The sequence below is a fragment of the Oncorhynchus masou genome, chromosome 24 (genome assembly GCF_036934945.1).
Source record: "Oncorhynchus masou masou isolate Uvic2021 chromosome 24, UVic_Omas_1.1, whole genome shotgun sequence".
Taxonomy (NCBI): Eukaryota; Metazoa; Chordata; class Actinopteri; order Salmoniformes; family Salmonidae; genus Oncorhynchus; species Oncorhynchus masou.
In genome coordinates, this window is record NC_088235.1 from 81,771,981 (window position 1) to 81,792,515 (window position 20,535).

General features: G+C 40.0%; 1 protein-coding gene across 3 annotated transcripts in view; it reads right to left on the minus strand.

Annotated features, from left to right (window-relative positions):
- Positions 1 to 312: 312 nt before the first annotated feature.
- Positions 313 to 20,535, minus strand: part of LOC135512808 (guanine nucleotide-binding protein subunit alpha-11-like) — a 91,927-nt gene continuing 71,704 nt past the window's right edge. For 2 of the 3 annotated variants that reach the window (XM_064935206.1, XM_064935207.1), the window contains exons 6-7: positions 11,379 to 11,532; positions 313 to 5,079 (exon numbers count right to left, since the gene is read on the minus strand). In XM_064935206.1, the coding sequence (XP_064791278.1) occupies positions 4,889 to 5,079; positions 11,379 to 11,532 (345 nt within the window). In that variant the 3' untranslated portion in view covers positions 313 to 4,888. Of the gene's footprint in view, positions 5,080 to 7,891; positions 8,511 to 11,378; positions 11,533 to 20,535 lie in introns of those variants that run through there. The other variant, XM_064935208.1, reaches the window with a different exon arrangement.

Below are 20,535 nucleotides of genomic sequence, written 5' to 3' on the forward strand. Positions count from 1 at the left end.
ACGTTTCACTTCTGAACATGCCCAAAAATCATCCCATTGGAAGGCTAAAGAACTAGCGCCCCTCGTGGAAGGGAACATAAAGTGAACACCAAAATACCACTTAAAATTAGTAGAGTAGTTAAATTTGTCTGTTTATCGTTTCCCACTGAGCAGTGGTATTAACAAATGTCAACCACATAAGAAAATGCATCAAGTGTATGTTTTCTGGATTCATATTTGTTCAAATCTTTAAAACATCATACTGTAGGCGCTACATAAGCTATGTATCAAAAGCTCATTCGGAAATTGTTCATAATAAAGACAACACTAGCATAGAGTATAGGAACACATTTTATTCCAATTGAAAACAGATACTTTTTCTTTGAAGGAGAAGGCTATGAAAATCATTTTCATGTTTGAATGAGGTTCAGGCAACAGTGGTTGAAATGAAACATACAAAAGAGAAATATGGCTAAAATACTGTAAATCAATAACCATTAGGACCCTTTTCTGAAGGGCTTTGCATTAATACAATTTCCTCCCCTTCCACCCCCAACACATGCAATTAAAATGACATTTAAAAACCAAAGTTCATCATTAATCCTAAATACAGAGTAAAGTTGTCCATTTTCATTTATTTATCTTAATCACATACTTAGTGTTTATTTGTTTTAAAAATTTGACCATGAAATACATAGGTCCTTTTTTATGATTTTTCACATTGGCACTTGTTTAGAGTCTGGCTCTACAAAGAATGGGGATTGGCACACTCATTATTGTACATAATTTACATTTGTTATACTTAGAAAAGAAAATACATTACTTTCAATTTACACACCACTAGACAAAGTTTATTTAACCTCTTATTTAAAAAAATCTATCATATTAAGTGGTCCTAAATACAAGTGTTCAGGTAACATCAGACTTACAAAAGAAACAAAAAGATGCAAAGATAGCTTTTAGTATTTCTATGCATCAATCACATCAGTATCGATCTCAAGCAAAAGCATTAACCATCAAAAGTGTACACACATCTCATAGTACCGACAAACGTGCTTGTAAATTGCATGAATGCAGGCAGTCCCATTGCTGCAGAGCAGGTTCAGTGCATTGACCCGGAAGAAATAAAATATAATAGATCAAGTAAGGGGAGAGAACAGCTGACATTCTAAAACAACACTATATTAATTAATTCACCGATTAATCCAACTGCTATAGTATATTGCCCTTTCGGTACCTTCACTTGGCAAAGTATTACAATAAATAAAGCTGAAGTATAACAGGCTTATTTCAAGGGAAACTGTCTGGAAGAGTGGTCACAACTGTTTGTATATAATGCTATTCAGTCTATGGCACGAACTTGCTTCTAGTAGTGTATCCCTTCAACAAACCCCACAGTGCTGGTTTTAATGCTGACGGTATTTCTCTTACGTGTTCTCTTACTAGTTATTGTGACGTTCAATTAGTGTGCTATACAGGGTGGACATAACACTGAGCTACATACAACACACTGTCCATAGTCCATGTGGTGAAAACCAGGGTACTTTGTGTAAACCGGCACACTGACTCTATGCCCATGTTTAGAAACAGCAGGGAGGGAGGGAGGCCTGCACTGGACCTTTTTTTGGGGGGGGGGGGGGGGGGCTGAGCAACCACACAGCACATCATACACCTCAAACCCACTGGACCACAAGCTGATGCTGATGCTTACAGGAAATTGAGTATAATGAAACAAAAGAAAAGCACAATCACTTACTGGGGGTTTACACGCATGAAAAGAGCCCAGCATGAGAAGAACTAAACCCTACTCTACCTATGCAAGTAAAGCACAGGTCAAAAGGGGATGACTGTGCTTCTTGAGGTAAGAGCAGCAGAGAAGCTGTAACCACTAAAACAATTAAAAAACAAGCTGCCGTGTTGGTGGAGATATAAAGTACCAGAGGCAACATCTCAGTCCAGCCTGCTCTGACAAGAGACCTTCGTACTCCTGAGAGAACTGACAACTTGCCCACAATCTCAACAAGATCATGGCAAATGCAATCACGAACTAAAGTCAAATTTTCAAATGTCTAATTAAGTCAAAAGCCTCATCTGCAGTTGCACAGGAAGCATTCATATTTCTGCTTTGTACGGACACTTCATAAATAATGTGGTATATAAAGTATTGGCCGTGGGAACAAAGAAAGGCCTTCAAATGCATCCACCCGTGGCTTGGCCAAATGACAAGGCATTACAAAATGTCCAACATGTTTAAAACTTTTGTAACGTAATACTTTCCACCTCCAGTAAAGCAACATTTTTAGGAGGAGGCGAGTTTGATAAGGACTCACCCCGTTCCTGTCCAAAGGACCGAAAACTGCCTTTTAACAAAGTGACTTAACATGTTTTCATGTCTTAAAAATGGTTACCTTGTTAAATCATTTACAGAATTTTTATTTTTTTTACAAGGAAAAGTACTTTTATTCATGGTTGTTTCTATTGTTTAACATGTACTTTTTAACAAATTTAAATGTAATATTCAAATGCTGTTTTTATGTGTATAAATGTTGTAAATATATAAATGAGCTGTTTTAAAAGGAAATGTGACAACTTTTCCAAAATATATATATATTTTTTATAGAAATGTCCATTAGTTACACCAACCCTGGTGTTTATGTTATGAGGCAACGTATAGGGAAGGTAAAAGTTGGATCTTTCAGCCAGACTAGTATACAGTGGACATATTAGTAAAGGGGATTGAAGAGTATACTCAGGATATACCCAAAACATCCCTAGGTTCAATATACTTGTAAATGCACAGCTAGAGCTTAAACAGAGCACAGATAACTTAGCAGGGTAATTACTTGCCATGTAGAATGAGAAATACTTGGCACCAAACATACAAAATATGAACAACAAGTTTGTCATGTCTGTCAAAACTAAAGTCTTTTTGTTAAGTTTCACTTGACCATTCTAACCCAAAGCTCTTTGGAGTGCAAATAGGACTGTGGCAATCAAACGTCTTTCTACAAAATACCCCCTGTCCAATCCCAGTCATGGTCATTCTTAGTGTACAAAAGGTGAAGCATAGAAACATGATTAGCAGGGGATGTAAAACTAACTACCCACAACAATGGAGTAAAGTCACGCTGAAGAAGACATGATTTGTGACAAGAGTAGCAGGTGGAAAAGGAAGAGCACACTGAAGATTGGCTGAGACAGGCAGCTGTGAGACCCCCATCACCTTGTGGTTTTACTAGGCTCTGCTCTGGGCCCAAACGGGCTGTTAAAAGTTTACAGGCAAATATCCAGCAGAAGTCATCCTCCAATGCTAACTGGTGTCCCTGGACAGTTCGCACTCTGAACCTGTGGCAATAGCCTTCCATCTGGCTCCCCGATTCAGAAAACCACTTTAAATTGTACCTATTGCACTATATCATCCATATAGTCTTCTCATTCTGTCAACTTTGTTAGTAGTAGCCCTAGTAATGAAAACTCACCTGAATTATGTTGCAAAAACAAAATAGCAAATCTATTGACATTGTTAGCTATGGAATCTTAAGAACTCTAACCAAGCAAGATATGGGATAAAAAGAAAACCAAACAAAAATCTTTATATGCAAGCATGGACCAGTTAAAACTTCAACCACTAATAAGTGTCTTTTATTTTGCTATTTGCATAAAGCGCCAATCCTAAATGGAAATTCATCTTCTCAAGCATTTCAAAATTGAAATGGAACAGAACTGCAACAAAGTATGAAGTCTCTAACGAAAGGTAGATGACTTGCCGACGAAACATGTTTTTACAGCAGTATGAACCCTCCCCCTCCCCATCTGATGGAGACACCTGGATGGAAGCAGGGAGGAAAAGTCAGACCAACAACATCTAGAGATCTGGTTAAACAAATATTATTTACTCTTAATAATCACTACTGTTTCTCAAAATGTTGGCCAAATAGGAAACAAATATCCAATGCCTTTCCAAAAAGAAGCTGCACTGACATTGTGTGTGGAGGACCAACTTGTGACTCAAGTTAGCTGGAAAGCAGTAGTAGCAATTGTAGTAATCAATAAACTAAAACAATTCTTAATATACACAGATCAATTTACTTCATCTCTCCCACCCTTGCTCTGTCTGTGTGTGAGCATCCTCTTGCTTGTATTCTTGTATTACACACACTTTTTACATTCAACAGCGCAAGGTGTCTTCCAGTCTGCGGGGGGGTGTGTGTTTTTCCACACACCTCAAAATACCATGTAGAGTAGAGCTTCCCAACACACCTCAGCACCACCTGCCCCTGTTCTGATTCAATTATATGCAGTTACCCACAATCCCCCTGCAGACTGGTGGGTCCCCAAGCCCCCACTCCTACCCTGTAGGCAGAGGTGAAGGGGGGACGATGACACCAGCTGTTTCCTGTTCTCCAAAACCTCAGCTTTCCTTCCTTTAAATCACACCAGCACACAAGCCACCAAATCAAAACAGACCTCTACCCCCCCGCTCCTTTAAGAGGGGTGACCCAGAGGCCTGAGCCACATCGGGTGACAAATGAGACCTGTCAACCACCCAGGCAGGTCATGACAGCCTTGGAGCAGATGTGTGTGTGTGTGTGTGTGTGTGTGTGTGTCATCAGGAGGGGCATGGGCTGCAATAGGAAGAGAGGAATGGGGGGGGGGGGGGGGTTGGTGACTGTAACTGAAAAAACACACCCAATTAAACCATAGACAAGGAGAGGGAGGATGTTGGGGCCATGGGTGGATAGAGCCTGGGATCTATTAAGAGTGTGTGTGTGTGTTTGTATTTATATTGGTGCATGTGTTCACATGCGTATTTTAGTGCAGAACTGTGTACTGTGTTTAATTTGTTGGTGTATAGATGTGCACTCTGCTGTGCGTGGGCTGCAGGTCTCTCTCTCGCTCAACTTCTCTCTCAAACCAGGTTGTACTCTTTGAGGTTGAGCTGCAAGATGGTGTCTTTGACAGCCGCGAACACAAAGCGTATGTTCTCGGTGTCCGTGGCGCAGGTGAAGTGGGAGTAGATGATCTTGTCGCTGTCCGGGTTCAAGTCCACAAACATCTTCAGGATAAACTCCCGGCCCGCCTGGGCGTCTCTCTGCGGACCTGGGGGTATACACATGGGTGAATGCGCACGCGCACACACACACACACACACACACACACACACACACACACACACACACACACACACACACTGGGTACACATCACTGGGTACACATCACTGGGTACACATCACTGGGTCCCTGTTCTACCGGCAAACACACATGGCATTTCAAATTGAATGGAAGAGACGTTACACTTGATCTCAAAAGGTAAGTGATTTAAATCCAAGAAAGAAAATAAAGTACAATGCAGAAAAACTTCAGCTAACTATTTACAGACAATATGTATAGAAAGGGGCAGATCAGCCTATGGTGTATAATATCAGGATGCACTACTGCAACACGCTTCGAATACTAGTCTTCAGGAAGCAATGTGGACGGAAGCTGACTTCTCTACAAATAGAGGTGGGGACAATGTAAACCATATACAAAATACGTACAACGTTATCATGTCAATATATAAAGGCAACATGAATAATAGTGCACAAGAAGAAATACAAAGTTAGTGCGTAAAAGGAGGGTCTATTTAAATAGCGTGCGTGAAAGGCAGCTTATGCACTGATGCGTAAAACGCAAAGATGCACATAATAAGGGTTATCAAATAAAGTCTGTGGAACATGGGAAAAAAGGCTATATGGAACAACTTTACTCACTGAGAAACAAGCTCTTAATCTCCAGAATTATATCTCTATAGTAATCCACCCAGCGGACAAGGGGTGGCTGTTAGAGTACAAGACTACTCTGTCTATAAGACTGAAATAATCAGGCAACGGAACTATCAGATATTCTATAAGAGACTTACTGCAAACCCCACAAAACTGCTTTCGGCTGAAATTTAGCAAACTCTCACTGAGGGCCTGCGTAAAGATGAAATCACCAAAAGAGAACAGATTGTTGGTGCATAAAAACAGTGCCACGTCGGTAATCTACACAGTTTCTAAGATACACCAAAAAAACATATGAATCCCTGGATGACTGATAGTGTTAGGCAATTACTCCCCTTTGGAACCCGTCACAATTCATGGACTACTGCATCAAACCATAAATACCTCCCCCCTCCAATGTGAGAGAATCGTCTGACCTTATCTTACCTGCAATAGCACCCACCCAATACACACGTCGTCACTCTGGTCTCCTTTGATGTTGAATGACTATATATCAACATCGACCAAAATGTTTGAAAAGGACTTCTACCTTAAATTAAAAAGACTTGCAACGGGTGCTGCTATGCTTTCGAAAGATAGTGTTTGACCCCCAAGTCAACCCTTTCCTACCGAAAGCCATGGGTTGGTACAAGTACATAGACGACATACTGATGCCGTGGACAGGTAGTGACCAATAAACTTTGATTTGATTTATAGAAAATAAACCGAACACATTACTATTGGTTACCAGCTACCACCCGAGCACACAAGACAATCTCCATGTCGGGCAGTTTGCTCGTCTCAGGAGACCGTGCTCGGACAGAAGTAAGTTAATTGAAAAAGCCAATGACATGAAACAAGGTTTACGGAGAGAGGTTACAGTCAAAATGTCATTGATCATAAACTATTGCTGAAAAAATTTAGGTGTTATGGATTTGCATCCTGTGCCTTATGGATTGAGAGTTACGCATCTAAAAGAAGGCAGAGGGTTTTCGTCAATGGAAGCCTATCTCATGCAAATTTAGTTGAGTGTGGTATACGCAGGGCAGCCGGTCAGGGCCATCTTTATCTGTTTTTACAAATGACCTTCCACTGACCTTGAATAAAGCCTGCGTGTCTATGTATGCTGACGACTCAACACTATACACGTCGGCTGCAACAGTCAAATAAATTAGACACTTAATATAGAGCTCCAGTCAGTTTTAGAATGGGTAACTAGCAATAGGTTGGTGCTAAATCTCTCAAATTATAAGCATAATGTTTGACTATTCACTCGCTCAATGCTAAACCTAATTTAGATCTCAATAATGTGGCTATTGAGCAAGTTGAGGAGACTAAACTGCTGGGTGTAACCCTAGATAGCAAGCTGTCATGGTCAAAACAGGCTCAATGCTGCTAAAATGGGAAGAGGTCTGTCCATTATAGGGTGTTGCTCTGCCTTCTTGACATCTCAAATCGACCAGATAGGTCCCACAGGCCCTAGTTTTGTCACACCTAGACTACTGCCCAGTTGGTCCAGTGAGGCAAAGGAGGACATAGGTAAATTGCAGTTGGTCAAGAACAAATCAGCATTTATCTCACTTAGATGTACACGGACGGGAGGTTTCAGTAACATGCATATCAATCTCTCCTGGCTCAAAGTTGAGGAGAGATTGGCTGCATCACTATTGGTCTTTGTGCAAGGTATTGATGTGTTGAAGATCCAGAACTGTCTATTCAACAGTTGGAACACAGTTCGGACACTCATCGGTACAACACAAGACATGCAACCAAAAGTCTCTTCACACTCCCCAGATCCAGAGCAGAGGCTTGTAAACATACAATATTAAATAGAGCCATGACTTCAACTCAAGTAACTCTAGGTAGCAATAAAAACAGTTTCAAAAGACTAAAAGATAAAAGAATACCTTGCTGCACAAAGGGGACTGTCAAGAGACAGTAATTTTATCTGTCTTGTATTGTAATTTCCAATGTACTATGTATTTGACCTAGATATTGTGTGTATGTACTGATAAGTAGTTTATGTGTGACTGTTTAAATGTATGTATTTCAGTCATTGACTAATCATTTTCTATAATATGTATTATGTTATGTGGACCCCAGAAAGAGTAGCTGATGCTTTTGCAGCGGCTAATGCGGATCCCAATAAATACCAAAATGTCATAAAATCAGCATATAAGAGTGCTTTATTCACACAGAGACATACTGCTCCAACCAAGAAAAAACTGAAGTATCCAATACTCCTCAGGCCAACAAAATAAAAGTCCTACACAATCATTGGAGTGAAACCGTCATTGATAAACCCCTTTGTGGTAGGCTTGGGCGATACACTGTATACCAGGGTATTTGGAAATAGCCACAGGATTGTTTTTCAATACCATCCAACCCACTTATTTGAAGCTTATTTATGAAGCTTACCGTAGTTCCCCAGAACAGATGAGCCAGTCACATGCGTGTTTGTATATAGCACACCGGGAGAAAGCGGGAGCTGGTGAGTCCAGCTGTGTATTTGGTTTAACTTGCTAGTTATCTAAGTGAGTGGCTGAATTAATAAGGACATGGGCCATCATGTAGTGTTAGCTTTCTACCGTGTTTGAGAAGTCAAAGCCCTTTAGAGGAGTTCTGTACAGCTGTCACTGCTAGCTTGATTTCGTCGCAGGGCTATTTTTGGGCCCCTCAGTCAGTTCCTCCCCCCTCTTCTCAGAGGAACTAGGTCCGTTGACCTAGCGACTCCAGACTCTACACAGTTCACAGCGTGTACACATGCTGCTCCAGAGCCAGTTCTTCCTGCAGACAAGCATATGTCAAAACTTTGTTCATGTCTCTTGTTCACATTTGCTTGTAAATGTCCAAACACAAATGATATTAGGTAACTACTACCTATACTTGTATAACTTTATGAGTTGGATTGCCTGTCTTTGCAATTAGTTTATTTTTTGCTTGCGCTCAATAGCAGTTAAATACACTATACAGTGCCTTGCGAAAGTATTCGGCCCCCTTGAACTTTGCGACCTTTTGCCACATTTCAGGCTTCAAACATAAAGATATAAAACTGTATTTTTTTGTGAAGAATCAACAACAAGTGGGACACAATCATGAAGTGGAACGACATTTATTGGATATTTCAAACGTTTTTAACTAATCAAAAACTGAAAAATTGGGCGTGCAAAATTATTCAGCCCCTTTACTTTCAGTGCAGCAAACTCTCTCCAGAAGTTCAGTGAGGATCTCTGAATGATCCAATGTTGACCTAAATGACTAATGATGATAAATACAATCCACCTGTGTGTAATCAAGTCTCCGTATAAATGCACCTGCACTGTGATAGTCTCAGAGGTCCGTTAAAAGCTCAGAGAACATCATGAAGAACAAGGAACACACCAGGCAGGTCCGAGATACTGTTGTGAAGAAGTTTAAAGCCGGATTTGGATACAAAAAGATCTCCCAAGCTTTAAACATCCCAAGGAGCACTGTGCAAGCGATAATATTGAAATGGAAGGAGTATCAGACCACTGCAAATCTACCAAGACCTGGCCGTCCCTCTAAACTTTCAGCTCATACAAGGAGAAGACTGATCAGAGATGCAGCCAAGAGGCCCATGATCACTCTGGATGAACTGCAGAGATCTACAGCTGAGGTGGGAGACTCTGTCCATAGGACAACAATCAGTCGTATATTGCACAAATCTGGCCTTTATGGAAGAGTGGCAAGAAGAAAGCCATTTCTTAAAGATATCCATAAAAAGTGTCATTTAAAGTTTGCCACAAAATTGCCACCTGGGAGACACACACAAACATGTGGAAGAAGGTGCTCTGGTCAGATTAAACCAAAATTTTTGAAAACCTTGGAGTTGCAAAAGACCTGAGACAACAATGCAAAACATAAAGTCTACAATGGAATGGTTCAAAAATAAACAATCCAGGTGTTAGAATGGCTCAAAGTCCAGACCTGAAAGAACTGTGGAAAAACTGCTGTTCACAAATGCTCTCCATCCAACCTCACTGAGCTCGAGCTGTTTTGCAAGGAGGAATGGGAAAAAATGAATAATTTTGCATGCCCAATTTTTCAGTGTATGATTTGTTAAAAAAGTTTGAAATATCCAATAAATGTCGTTCCACTTCATGATTGTGTCCCACTTGTTGTTGATTCTTCACAAAAAAATACAGTTTTATATCTTTATGTTTGAAGCCTGAAATGTGGCAAAAGGTCGCAAAGTTCAAGGGGGCCGAATACTTTCGCAAGGCACTGCATATACAAACGTGTGTGGACACCCCTTCAAATGAGTGGATTCGGATATAACAGTCACACCCGTTGCAGCTGACAGGTATATAAAAATCAGGCACAAAGTCATGCAATCTCCAGGCCTTACTGAAGAGCTCAGTGACTTTCAACGTCATAGGATGCCACCTTTACAACAAGTCAGTGTGTTAAATTTTTGCCCTGCTAGAGCTGCCCCAATCAACTGTTAGTGCTGTTATTGTGAAGTGGACATGTCTATGAGCAACAACGGCTCAGCCATGAAGTGGTAGGTCACACAAGCTCACAGAATGGGACTGCAGAGTGCTGAAGTGCGTAAAAATCGTCTGTCTTCAGTTGCAACACTCACTACAGAGTTCCAAACTGCCTCTGGAAGCAACATCAGCCCAAGAACTGTTAGTCTGGAACTTCATGAAATGGGTTTCCATGGCCGAGCAGCCGCACACAAGCCCAAGTTCACCATGCGCAATGCCAAGCGTCACCTGGGGCGGGGTAAAGCTCGCCACCATTGGACTCTGGAGCAGTGGAAATGCTTTCTCTGGAGCAATGGCCCTGTAGTTCCAGTGAAGGGAAATCTTAACGCTATAGCATACAATGGCATTCTAGACGATTCTGTGCTTCCAACTTTGTGGCAACATTTTGGGGAAGGCCCTTTCCTGTTTCAGCATGACAATGCCCCTATGCACAAAGCGAGGTCCATACAGAAATGGTTTGTCCAGATCGGTGTGGAAGAACTTGACTTGCCTGCACAAAGGCCTGACCTCAACCCCATCAAATACCTTTTGGATTAATTGGAATGCCGACTGTGAGCCAGGCCTAATCGCCCAACATCAGAGCCTGACCTCACTAATGCTCGTGGCTGAATGGAAACAAGCCATCCAGGAGAGTGGAGGCTGTTATAGTTCGACTAGCCGGTGTCCACATACTTTCGGTAATGTACTGTACCATAGGCTTATCTGCCCCTTTCTACATGTAGTCTCTGTATATTTTACCTATAAATAGCTTACTGAAGTTTTTCTGCATCGCACTGACCGTCTACATTGTTTTCTTTCTTGGATTACCCGCCATTACTTATATTCAAAAATAATTATAGAATGTAAAGCATGTTCTACCCATTTGGTTAATAGATCGTGTGAATTTGTACTGCATTGCAGTTCATTGTCTAGCCACATGGTGTCCCTATATGCTAACAAAAAAAACAAACATTCAGGCACATGTTCATGCCACCTTACCTAAAGACTTAAAAATGTTTTAAAATTAACAATGTTACAATAAAGAATTTACTATAATATGCATTTTATTTGACAATTTGCCTTAGTAACTGCCATGGTACTGGACATGCCCACATTGGCCAGTGCAGCGAGTTAGTAGATAGGATAAAGTTAAAGAGTAGTTTACCATCAAACTCAGGGAAGTAGTCGACCAGGTGGGAGTAGATTATCTTCTCCTCTAAGAGGTCCTTCTTGTTGAGGAACAAGATGACTGAGGAGTTCTGGAACCAGGGATATGTGATGATGGTCCGGAACAAAGCCTTACTCTCCTCCATCCGATTCTGACAAAGAAAAGGAAGGGGAGATGGATCAGGACAGACAGAAAAGGAGAATGGTCAGAACATTTTAACATATGTACAACCTCTAGAACCTACACCTTTGCACAATGAGGGCCTTTTACTTGTTTTATAAAAATGTGTGGACAAATACTGAACATGATAAATCAGACCAATCAGACAGGTTTTAATGAAAAACATACATATGTTTTTCTTCTACGTCACGCAAAAGCATTTGAAAATATGCTAATCATTAGCATTTTGTTTCTCTAAAATCAACCAATTTATTCCTTCCAATGTCATCCATTGGCCCTAAAACTTGACAGTAAATTATATTTTCCTATGAAGAAACAATCCTTCTGTCAGAGAAATTATTTAAGCGTGGCCGAGCATTTTTTTAATTGTGAAAATGTGCAACACAACTGCCCTGCATGCCACTATTTCAGTATCCAGAATCCACATATGGAGGCTTTTTTGATGTAATTTATGAGCGCATACACTACACGACCAAAAGTATGTGCTCGTCGAATGTCTCATTCCAAAATCTTAGGCATTAATACGAAGTTGGTCCCCCATCTGCTGCTATAACAGCCCCCAATCCTCTGGGAAGGGTTTCCACTAGATGTTGGAAAGTTGATGTGGGGGACTTGCTTTCATTCAGCCACAAGAACATTAGTGAGGTTGGCCACTGATGTTGGGCGATTAGGCCTGGCTTGCAATTAATCCCAAAGGTGTTCGATAGGGTTGAGGTCAGGGCTCTGTGCAGGCCAGTCAAGTTCTTTCACATCAATCTCAATAAACCGTTTCTGCATGGACCTCGCTTTGTGCACGGGGGCATTGTCATGCTAAAACAGGAAAGGGCCTTCCCCAAACTGTTGCCACAAAGTTGGAAGAATCGTCTAGACTGTAATTTTATGCTGCAGCGTTAAGATTTCCCTTCACTGGAACTAAGGGGCCTAGCCCGAACCATGAAAAACAGCCCCAGACCATTACTCCTCCTCCACCAAACATTACAGTTGGCACTATGCATACGGGCAGGTAGCTTTCTCCTGGCATCCACCAAACACAGATTCGTCCGTCGTACTGCCAGATGGTAAAGCGTGATTAATCACTCCAGAGAATGCATTACCACAGTCCAATGGGAGCGAGCTTTACACCACTCCAGCGGACACTTGGCATTGCGCATGCTGAGCTTAGGATTGTGTGCGGCTGCTTGGCCATAGAAACCCATTTGATGAAGCTGCCGACGAACTGACGATTTTTACAGGCTACGTACTTCCACACTCTGCGGTCTTGTTCTGTGAGCTTGTGTGGCCTACCACTTTGCAGCTGACCTGTTGTTGCTCCTAGACTTTTCACTTCACAATAACAGCACTTACAGTTGACCAGGGCAGCTCCAGCAGGGCAGAAACTTGACTGACTTGTTGGAAAGGTGCCACGGTGACAGTCACTGAGCTCTTCAGTAAGGCCATTCTATTGCCAATGTTTGTCTATGGAGATTGCAAGGCTGTGTGCTCAATTTTATACACCTGTCAGCAACGGGTATTGCTGAAGTAGCCAAATCAACTCATTTGAAGGGGTATCCACATACTTTGGTATATATAGTCTCTTATTCAGAGACACTGGTTGATTTATCCGGATGCGCGAGAACTGTAAAAAAAAAATCTGTCAATAGTTTGAAAGTGGTGCTCAGGATGCCAAAACATCCCTCTTTTGTGTGTACTACATAACATTGTGTGGTGCCGTAGGTCATCCATTTCATATGATATGTTACGTCCAAGTCATATGAAATGTTATGTCCAACTTGTTGTGATTACGATCACGGAGTGCATCTTCAATGGCAGTTCAAACAAAATAGTCCATCTTTCACCACATTAAAGTGGATCCAGCCTGCATATCACTCAATTCAGTGTAATTTGAAATGCATGACTGCACGATAAAAATGTAATGATACTGTCAAGTGGAACATTCATACCCTTACTGAAAAAACAGGCTTCTGGCAAATGTTTGGTCAATTTGCTCATTCTTTTTGTGAGAAACTTGCAGAAAATTTGAGGCAACTTGTGAACTTCTGGGAAATTTGTGGCAAATATTCTACTGTTTGCTGCAAATTTTCTGAAAACTGATTATGAATATTCAAATTAGATCAGGTTTTTAGTTACTTTGAGTATCAACAATATTACAAAGTCTGATCTACATTAAACCAAATCACATATAACTTTAAATTAACTTGCTTCCCACAGAGAAAATACATTGAATACATGTTTAGTTAAAGGGATACATCTGGATTTTAGCAATGAGGCTCTTCATCTACTTCCAAAGAGTAAGACGAACTCATGGATACTATTTATGTCTCTGCGTGCAGTTTGAAGGAAGTTGCTACATAGCGCTAGTGCAAATGCTAACTATCATTAGCATAATGACTGCAAGTCTACGGCATGCTAGCAGATACCATAGCCTTCCAGTCATTGCGCTTACGCTAGCATTGGCTCGTAAAACTAACATTAGCTTCTTTTATTCTTGACACAGACATATAATAATTGGTATCCACAAGTTCATCTGACTCTGGGGAAGTAGATAAAGGGCCTCAATGCCAAATCCCGAAGTATGCCTCAATGCCTAAATCCTGAAGTATCCCTTCAACAGATAAAAATGTATCCAATACAACTTTTTCCATCTCACAATGAAAACATTATGCTAAGTGGTACAATATTAACCTTGGAATCATCAGAATGTAAATGAAAAGAGCAAAGACTGAATATTCCCCAAATTGTTTATTTAATTTTTTTTATGTAGCTACAACATTTACATGAGACAAATGTGAACTATGTGTATGTTAACTGTAGGATGTTAAAAGGGGCAGCTACAGAATTTACATAAGCCAAGTGATAAGTGAGCAATGAGCATTCAACCAGTGGAAGTTAAAAAGAGAATGAACAGAATATAAATAATGAAAACAAACAAAATCAAACCCAGTTCAAAACTATTACCTTTTTGAGTTAACTTTGGAGAAGTCCTTTGTCCAAATTGTTGAACGAATGCAATGAAAACACAAAACGTTAAGACGTTGAAAGGTGTTCTCTCTATTTTGGCATCTTTAAAGGTAGAGTTAGCGGGCTAACGGACAGGTTTGGCTTTGGAAAAACAGGTCAACTGTTACAAAATTGCCTTGATGTTGCTATGCTTCTCACTGAAACTGGCATTCTATTTTTGTTTTCAGCAAGGAAAATGTTTCTGCCTTCTGCTATATAAACAAACGATGTAGCTAGCATAAACTGGGACTTAGCCCTACCAAATCTACCTTTTAAATGTGTGGCCAAATGTTTCTACACAGCTACAGTATGAGATTTTTCTCCAGCCAAGACTCAACACAATTGATTTAAACTAAACAACTAATTAAGATCTTTATTCTAGACTGGGGACTTCATCAAGAGCCAGTAGTCTTCTTCCTGACTCAGATGTACAAGGCTTGGTCAGAAGAAAACATAACTGAGTTATGCCTAATATGGCAATTCAAATGTTTCCAAAATGAATTATTAACTTAAATCAAGGCCATGCATGAAACAAGTCTTGACCTGGTGCACACATTTCTCTGTCCTCAGTTTAATTGAAGGCCTCAATCTGTAACTGACTGCTTCTAGAAAGAAAGAGGAACAACGATCAACATGAGCAAGCTACTAGTACATTTCTTTTGAAAAGTACTTGCATTTGCTTACCTTATCAAGCTTCAAGACAATACACTCATTCATCACAAAAAAATGTGTTATGAGTGAGAGCACCACAAACATTTCCTGGGTGTTGATGCATTCTCTTCCAACACCACAGGATAGGAGAAGGGTATTCTGCAAAAATTAAGTTTTGATATCAAGTCAGCTTATATTGTAGCTACCTTAGCTGTTGTACTAGCTAACACTACTGAACTGTGATGCTAGCATATTGACATGTATATTGGTTTTAAAAGAAAGCAACATCTTCACCTAAAAATACAAGTGTTTAAAAAATCCAACAAATCATTAGTTAGCTAGCAGGCTATTACATTAACTGCGAAAAATATAGGATGTTAGCTAGCTAATGTTAGCTAGCCAGCCAGCGGCTCTGACTCATTGAAACTGATAAAGCAACAATGTTTTTCACTCTATCCTATAAAACATTACATACATATTGCTAACTAGGCATAAATTAGCTAATGCAATTTAAAGTTTATTGGAAATTTTAATTAATAAATTACACTCACCGGACAACTTCAGTAGTTAGATCACTTGGTTTCCACTTCCAACAGATTTTTCTTCTCCCCCTGACTGATTGTCAACGGTTACTGGTATTGGAACTCGTGGGTTCATCAGAAACAACTTCTAAGTGGTATACTACGAAGCAAGCGAGAACTACTCAGGCTTTTATTAAGCTAGACAGCTTCAGTTAGCTTTACATTCCAGGTCAGTACGGTGGACATTGCTCATCTGCCTGCCGCTAACTCTAGCAGGCTTGTAACTGTGCGTGCATATCACACATGGCTAGTTGGAAGCCAAACTCTTCATTGAGACAATCAGGGTTGCCAACTCCTCAGTAAGGAAAGTAGTTATTGGATGTCCTAAAAGTCGCTAGAAGACTCTAAATGACGTCATCACCTAATTTGCATAATTGGCCATGTGCATGTAATTGTGATGGACGCTGTAGGAGAGAGGAATAACATCGTGGGAGAGACAAAAGTGACACAAAAGAGACACTCTGGCGGAGTTACCTAATTTAAAAAAATTATAATCATTTAAGTTTAGTTCTTAACTTCTTGGATATAGGGGGCGCTATTTAAATTTTTGGATGAAAAACGTTCCCGTTTTAAACAAGATATTTTGTCACGAAAAGATGCTCGACTATGCATATAATTGACAGCTTTGGAAAGAAAACACTCTGACGTTTCCAAAACTGCAAAGATATTGTCTGTGAGTGCCACAGAACTGATGTTACAGGCGAAACCCAGATAAAAATCCAATCAGGAAGTGACGCATTTTTTGAAACCGCCTCATGCCAATGAACTCCTTATATGGCTGTGAATGGGCCACGAATGAGCTTAAGCTTTCTGTCGCTTCCCCAAGGTGTCGACATCATTGTGACGTATTCGTAGGCATATCATTGGAAGATTGACCATAAGAGACTACACCTACCAAGTGGTCGCTTGGTGTCCCCTGTTGCAATTATTGCGTAATCTCCAGCTGCAGTATTTTCCGTTCGCTTCTGATGAGAAACCAACTGTCACGACTGATATATTATCGAATAGATATGTGAAAAACACCTTGAGGATTGATTCTAAACAACGTTTGCCATGTTTCTGTCGATATTATGGAGCTAATTTGGAAAAGAGTTCGGCGTTGTAGTGACTGCATTTTCCGGTCTTTTTCTTAGCCAAACGTGATGAACAAAACAGAGCTATTTCGCCAACACAAATAATCTTTTTGGAAAAAATGAACATTTGCAATCTAACTGAGAGTCTCGTCATTAAAATCATCCGAAGTTCTTCAAAAGGTAAATTATTTTATTTGAATGCTTTTCTTGTTTTTGTGAAAATGTTGTCTGCTGAATGCTAGGCTTAATGCTATGCTAGGCTATCAATACTCTTACACAAATGCTTGTGTAGCTTTGGTTGAAAAGCATATTTTGAAAATCTGAGATGACAGTGTTGTTAACAAAAGGCTAAGCTTGTGTTTCAATATATTTATTTCATTTCATTTGCGATTTTCATGAATAGGAAACGTTGCGTTATGGTAATGCGCTTGAGGCTATGATTACGCTCCCGGATACGGGATTGCTCGTCGCTAGAGGTTAATTTGGTATGGTTTTAAACCTTATGGTCCACTTCGGAGCCTACAAGTCACAGTAAAACACATTTTTAACTATAATATTTTTTTGTATACAATCTACATTAAAACTTCTTAGGGATCAAATCCCGTTAACGGGATCGATTTGACAACATTCGATGAAATGGGAGAGCGCCAAATTCAAATTAAATTATTAGAAATATTTAACTTTCATACAATCACAAGTGCGATACACCAAATTAAAGCTTTACTTCTTGATAATCCAGCAACTGTGTCAGATTTCAAAAAGGCTTTACGGCAAAAGCAAACCATGCTATTATCTGAGGACAGCACTCCATCAAACAAACACAGAATCATATTTCATCCTGCCAGGTGCAACACAAAACTCAGAAATAACGATATAATTCATGCCTTACCTTTGAAGAGCTTCTTCTATTGGTACTGCAATATGTCCCATAAACATCACAAATGGTCCTTGTGTTCGATTAAATCAAAATGTTCAAAATGTCCATTTATTTGGAGCGTTTGATCCAGAAAAAAAAAATACAAATTATCTAATAGGTTACCTGTAATCTTTGTCCAAAAATTTCAAACAACTTTCATAATACAACTTTAGGTATTTATTAACAAAATAATCGATAAAATTTAAGACTGGATAAACTGCGTTCAATAGCAGATAAAAACAAAGTGGAGCGAGCTTTCAGGTCGCGCGCCCCAACCACAACAGTACACTAGACTTGACCCTCGTTCTGAACAACCCTACTTCTTCATTACACAAAGGAAAAACATCAACCAATTTCTAAAGACTGTTGACATCCAGTGGAAGTGATCGGAACTGCAAGTAAGTGCCTTAGAAATCTAGATCCACATAGAAAACCCATTGAAAACAGTCACCTCAAAAAACACAAGTTCTGTTATACTCACAGACATCATTCAAACTGTTTTAGTTTTCTATCCAAATCTACTAATAATATGCATATCCTAGCTTCTGGGTCTGAGTAGCAGGAAGTTTACTTTGGGCATGCTTTCCAACTGGACGTGAAAATACCGCCCCCTAGCCTAGAGAGCTTAACAATCTAACGGACCAAAAAGAGACAATAGAAAAAAACTGTCAATGTGAGAAAATGATGGTAACTAGCCTGGCCCCAATTCAGGTTAATTTTATTTTTTCAAATGTAGGCCAGAGCGGTATCAGCCAGCGGTGGCTTCGCGCGATTCATTTGCAGTCTGGACGCTGAGTGGTAAGCAATCTCCTGCTCTGACTTCAGCTGGGAGGGACTTCTGCGCGATGACTGGGACGCCTGTGAGTGCTTTGGGACTTGGGTGAGAAGAGTAAGAACGATAAGTGCTTTCACGTCAGTCTCCAAAAGTCTCCAATAACACCAGAGAAAGTTGCTAGTCGCTTTTTAAAAAATTTGTCGCTAGAAGGGTCTGAATACTCGCTACATATAGCGACGAAGTCGCTAAGTTGGCAACACTGGAGACAATGCTAAAATAATCAAGCCATGAGCGAGTCAGTACCAATTTTACCATTTGTGCTGAAATCAAAATGAAAGAAAAGTTACCTTGCAAATTCAGCAGGCTATGGTGTGAAACAGGCTTTTAGAAGTGCAGTCTTTATTTTATTACTTATCATTGGCTTTTAGAAGTGCAGTCTTTATTTTATTACTTATCGTCATGCAGTCTATGGTGTGATTTGGTGTATACAAGCACATTTGTATCCACTCCTAAAATAATTGTATTAAGTCAAACAAAAGTTTTACTGTGCATGAAGTTTCAAATGCATTCGGTCATTACTGAATGCCTAATGTGATAGGTATTTTAATATTACTTGTTTTAATCCCCCCAAAAACATTTGATTATATTTAAACAGTCATCTTCCTCAAATGAAGAGGATGACAATCTTTGCCAGAAGGAGGGAATCTGATTTCATAAATGAAGTTGGCCCTAAGTTAGCCTGAGTGGTTAGCTCAGAGCCCTATAATAATAGTAGATTGAAGAGTTAGCAAGGTACCTTTGGTCAACTCTGAACTCAACTTCGGATAACCGGTACCATGAAAGTGGCTCACCTTTTAGTGACAACAGTGACTAGTGACAATGAATACTACACTATAGGTGTCATTTATAGCAAATAAAGGTGGGGTGGTGATTAGATTTATTACCCCCACCCCCCATTCTCCAACAATTTCAAGAAATATGGAGTTGAGAAATGCATAATTGGTAGAGTAATGTGCATCTTAGGGTTAACTGTGCGTTAAATGTGTGAGTTTAAGTCTGTGAGAGCAGATCTTTGGCACCATTATTTAATCACATTCTCCCTAGCAGAGAAACGCATCCAGTCTATGTGGAAGGAGGAGGGCCTGCTCTGCTAGTCCTGTGACATGTTTACTGTCAGATCAGGTAGATCCAGTGTTGAGAGCAGAGCACGAGGGTGTGGATGTCTCTACCCTACCTGATACTCCGCTTTGCTCTGCCTGGCAATATAGCTCATTGCTGTATGAAACTCGTTTGTTGTTCCAAACCAGCTCCCTCCGATGACTAAACAGCCTGATCATATCATAGTTTTTCTATTTCCTACATTGTAGAATAATAGTGAAGACATCAAAACTTTTAAATAACACATATGGAATCATGTGTTAAACAAATCAAAATATATTTTGAATTTGAGATTCTACAAAGTAGCCACCCTTTGTCTTGATGACAGCTTTGCACACTCTTGGCATTCTCTCAACTAGCTTCATGAGGTAGTCACCTGGAATGCATTTCAATAAACAGGTGTGCCTTGTTAAAAGTTAATTTGTGGAATTCTTCTTCCTTTCTTAATGCGTTTGAGCCAATCAGTTGTGTTGTGACAAGGTAGGGATGGGAATACAGAAGATAGCCCTATTTGGTAAAAGACCAAGTCCATGTTATGGCAAGACCAGCAAAAATAAGCAAAGAGAAACGACAGTCCATCATTACTTTGAGACATGGTCAGTCAATCTGGAAAATTTCAAGAACTTTTAAAGTTTTTTCAAGTGCAGTCGCAAAAACCATCAAATACTATGATGAAACTGGCTCTCATGAGGACCGCCACAGGAAAGGAAGACCTAGAATTACCTCTGCTGCAGAGGATAAGTTCATTAGAGTTACCAGCCTCAGAAATTGCAGCCCAAATAAATGCTTCACAGAGTTCAAGCAACAGTCACATCAACTGTTC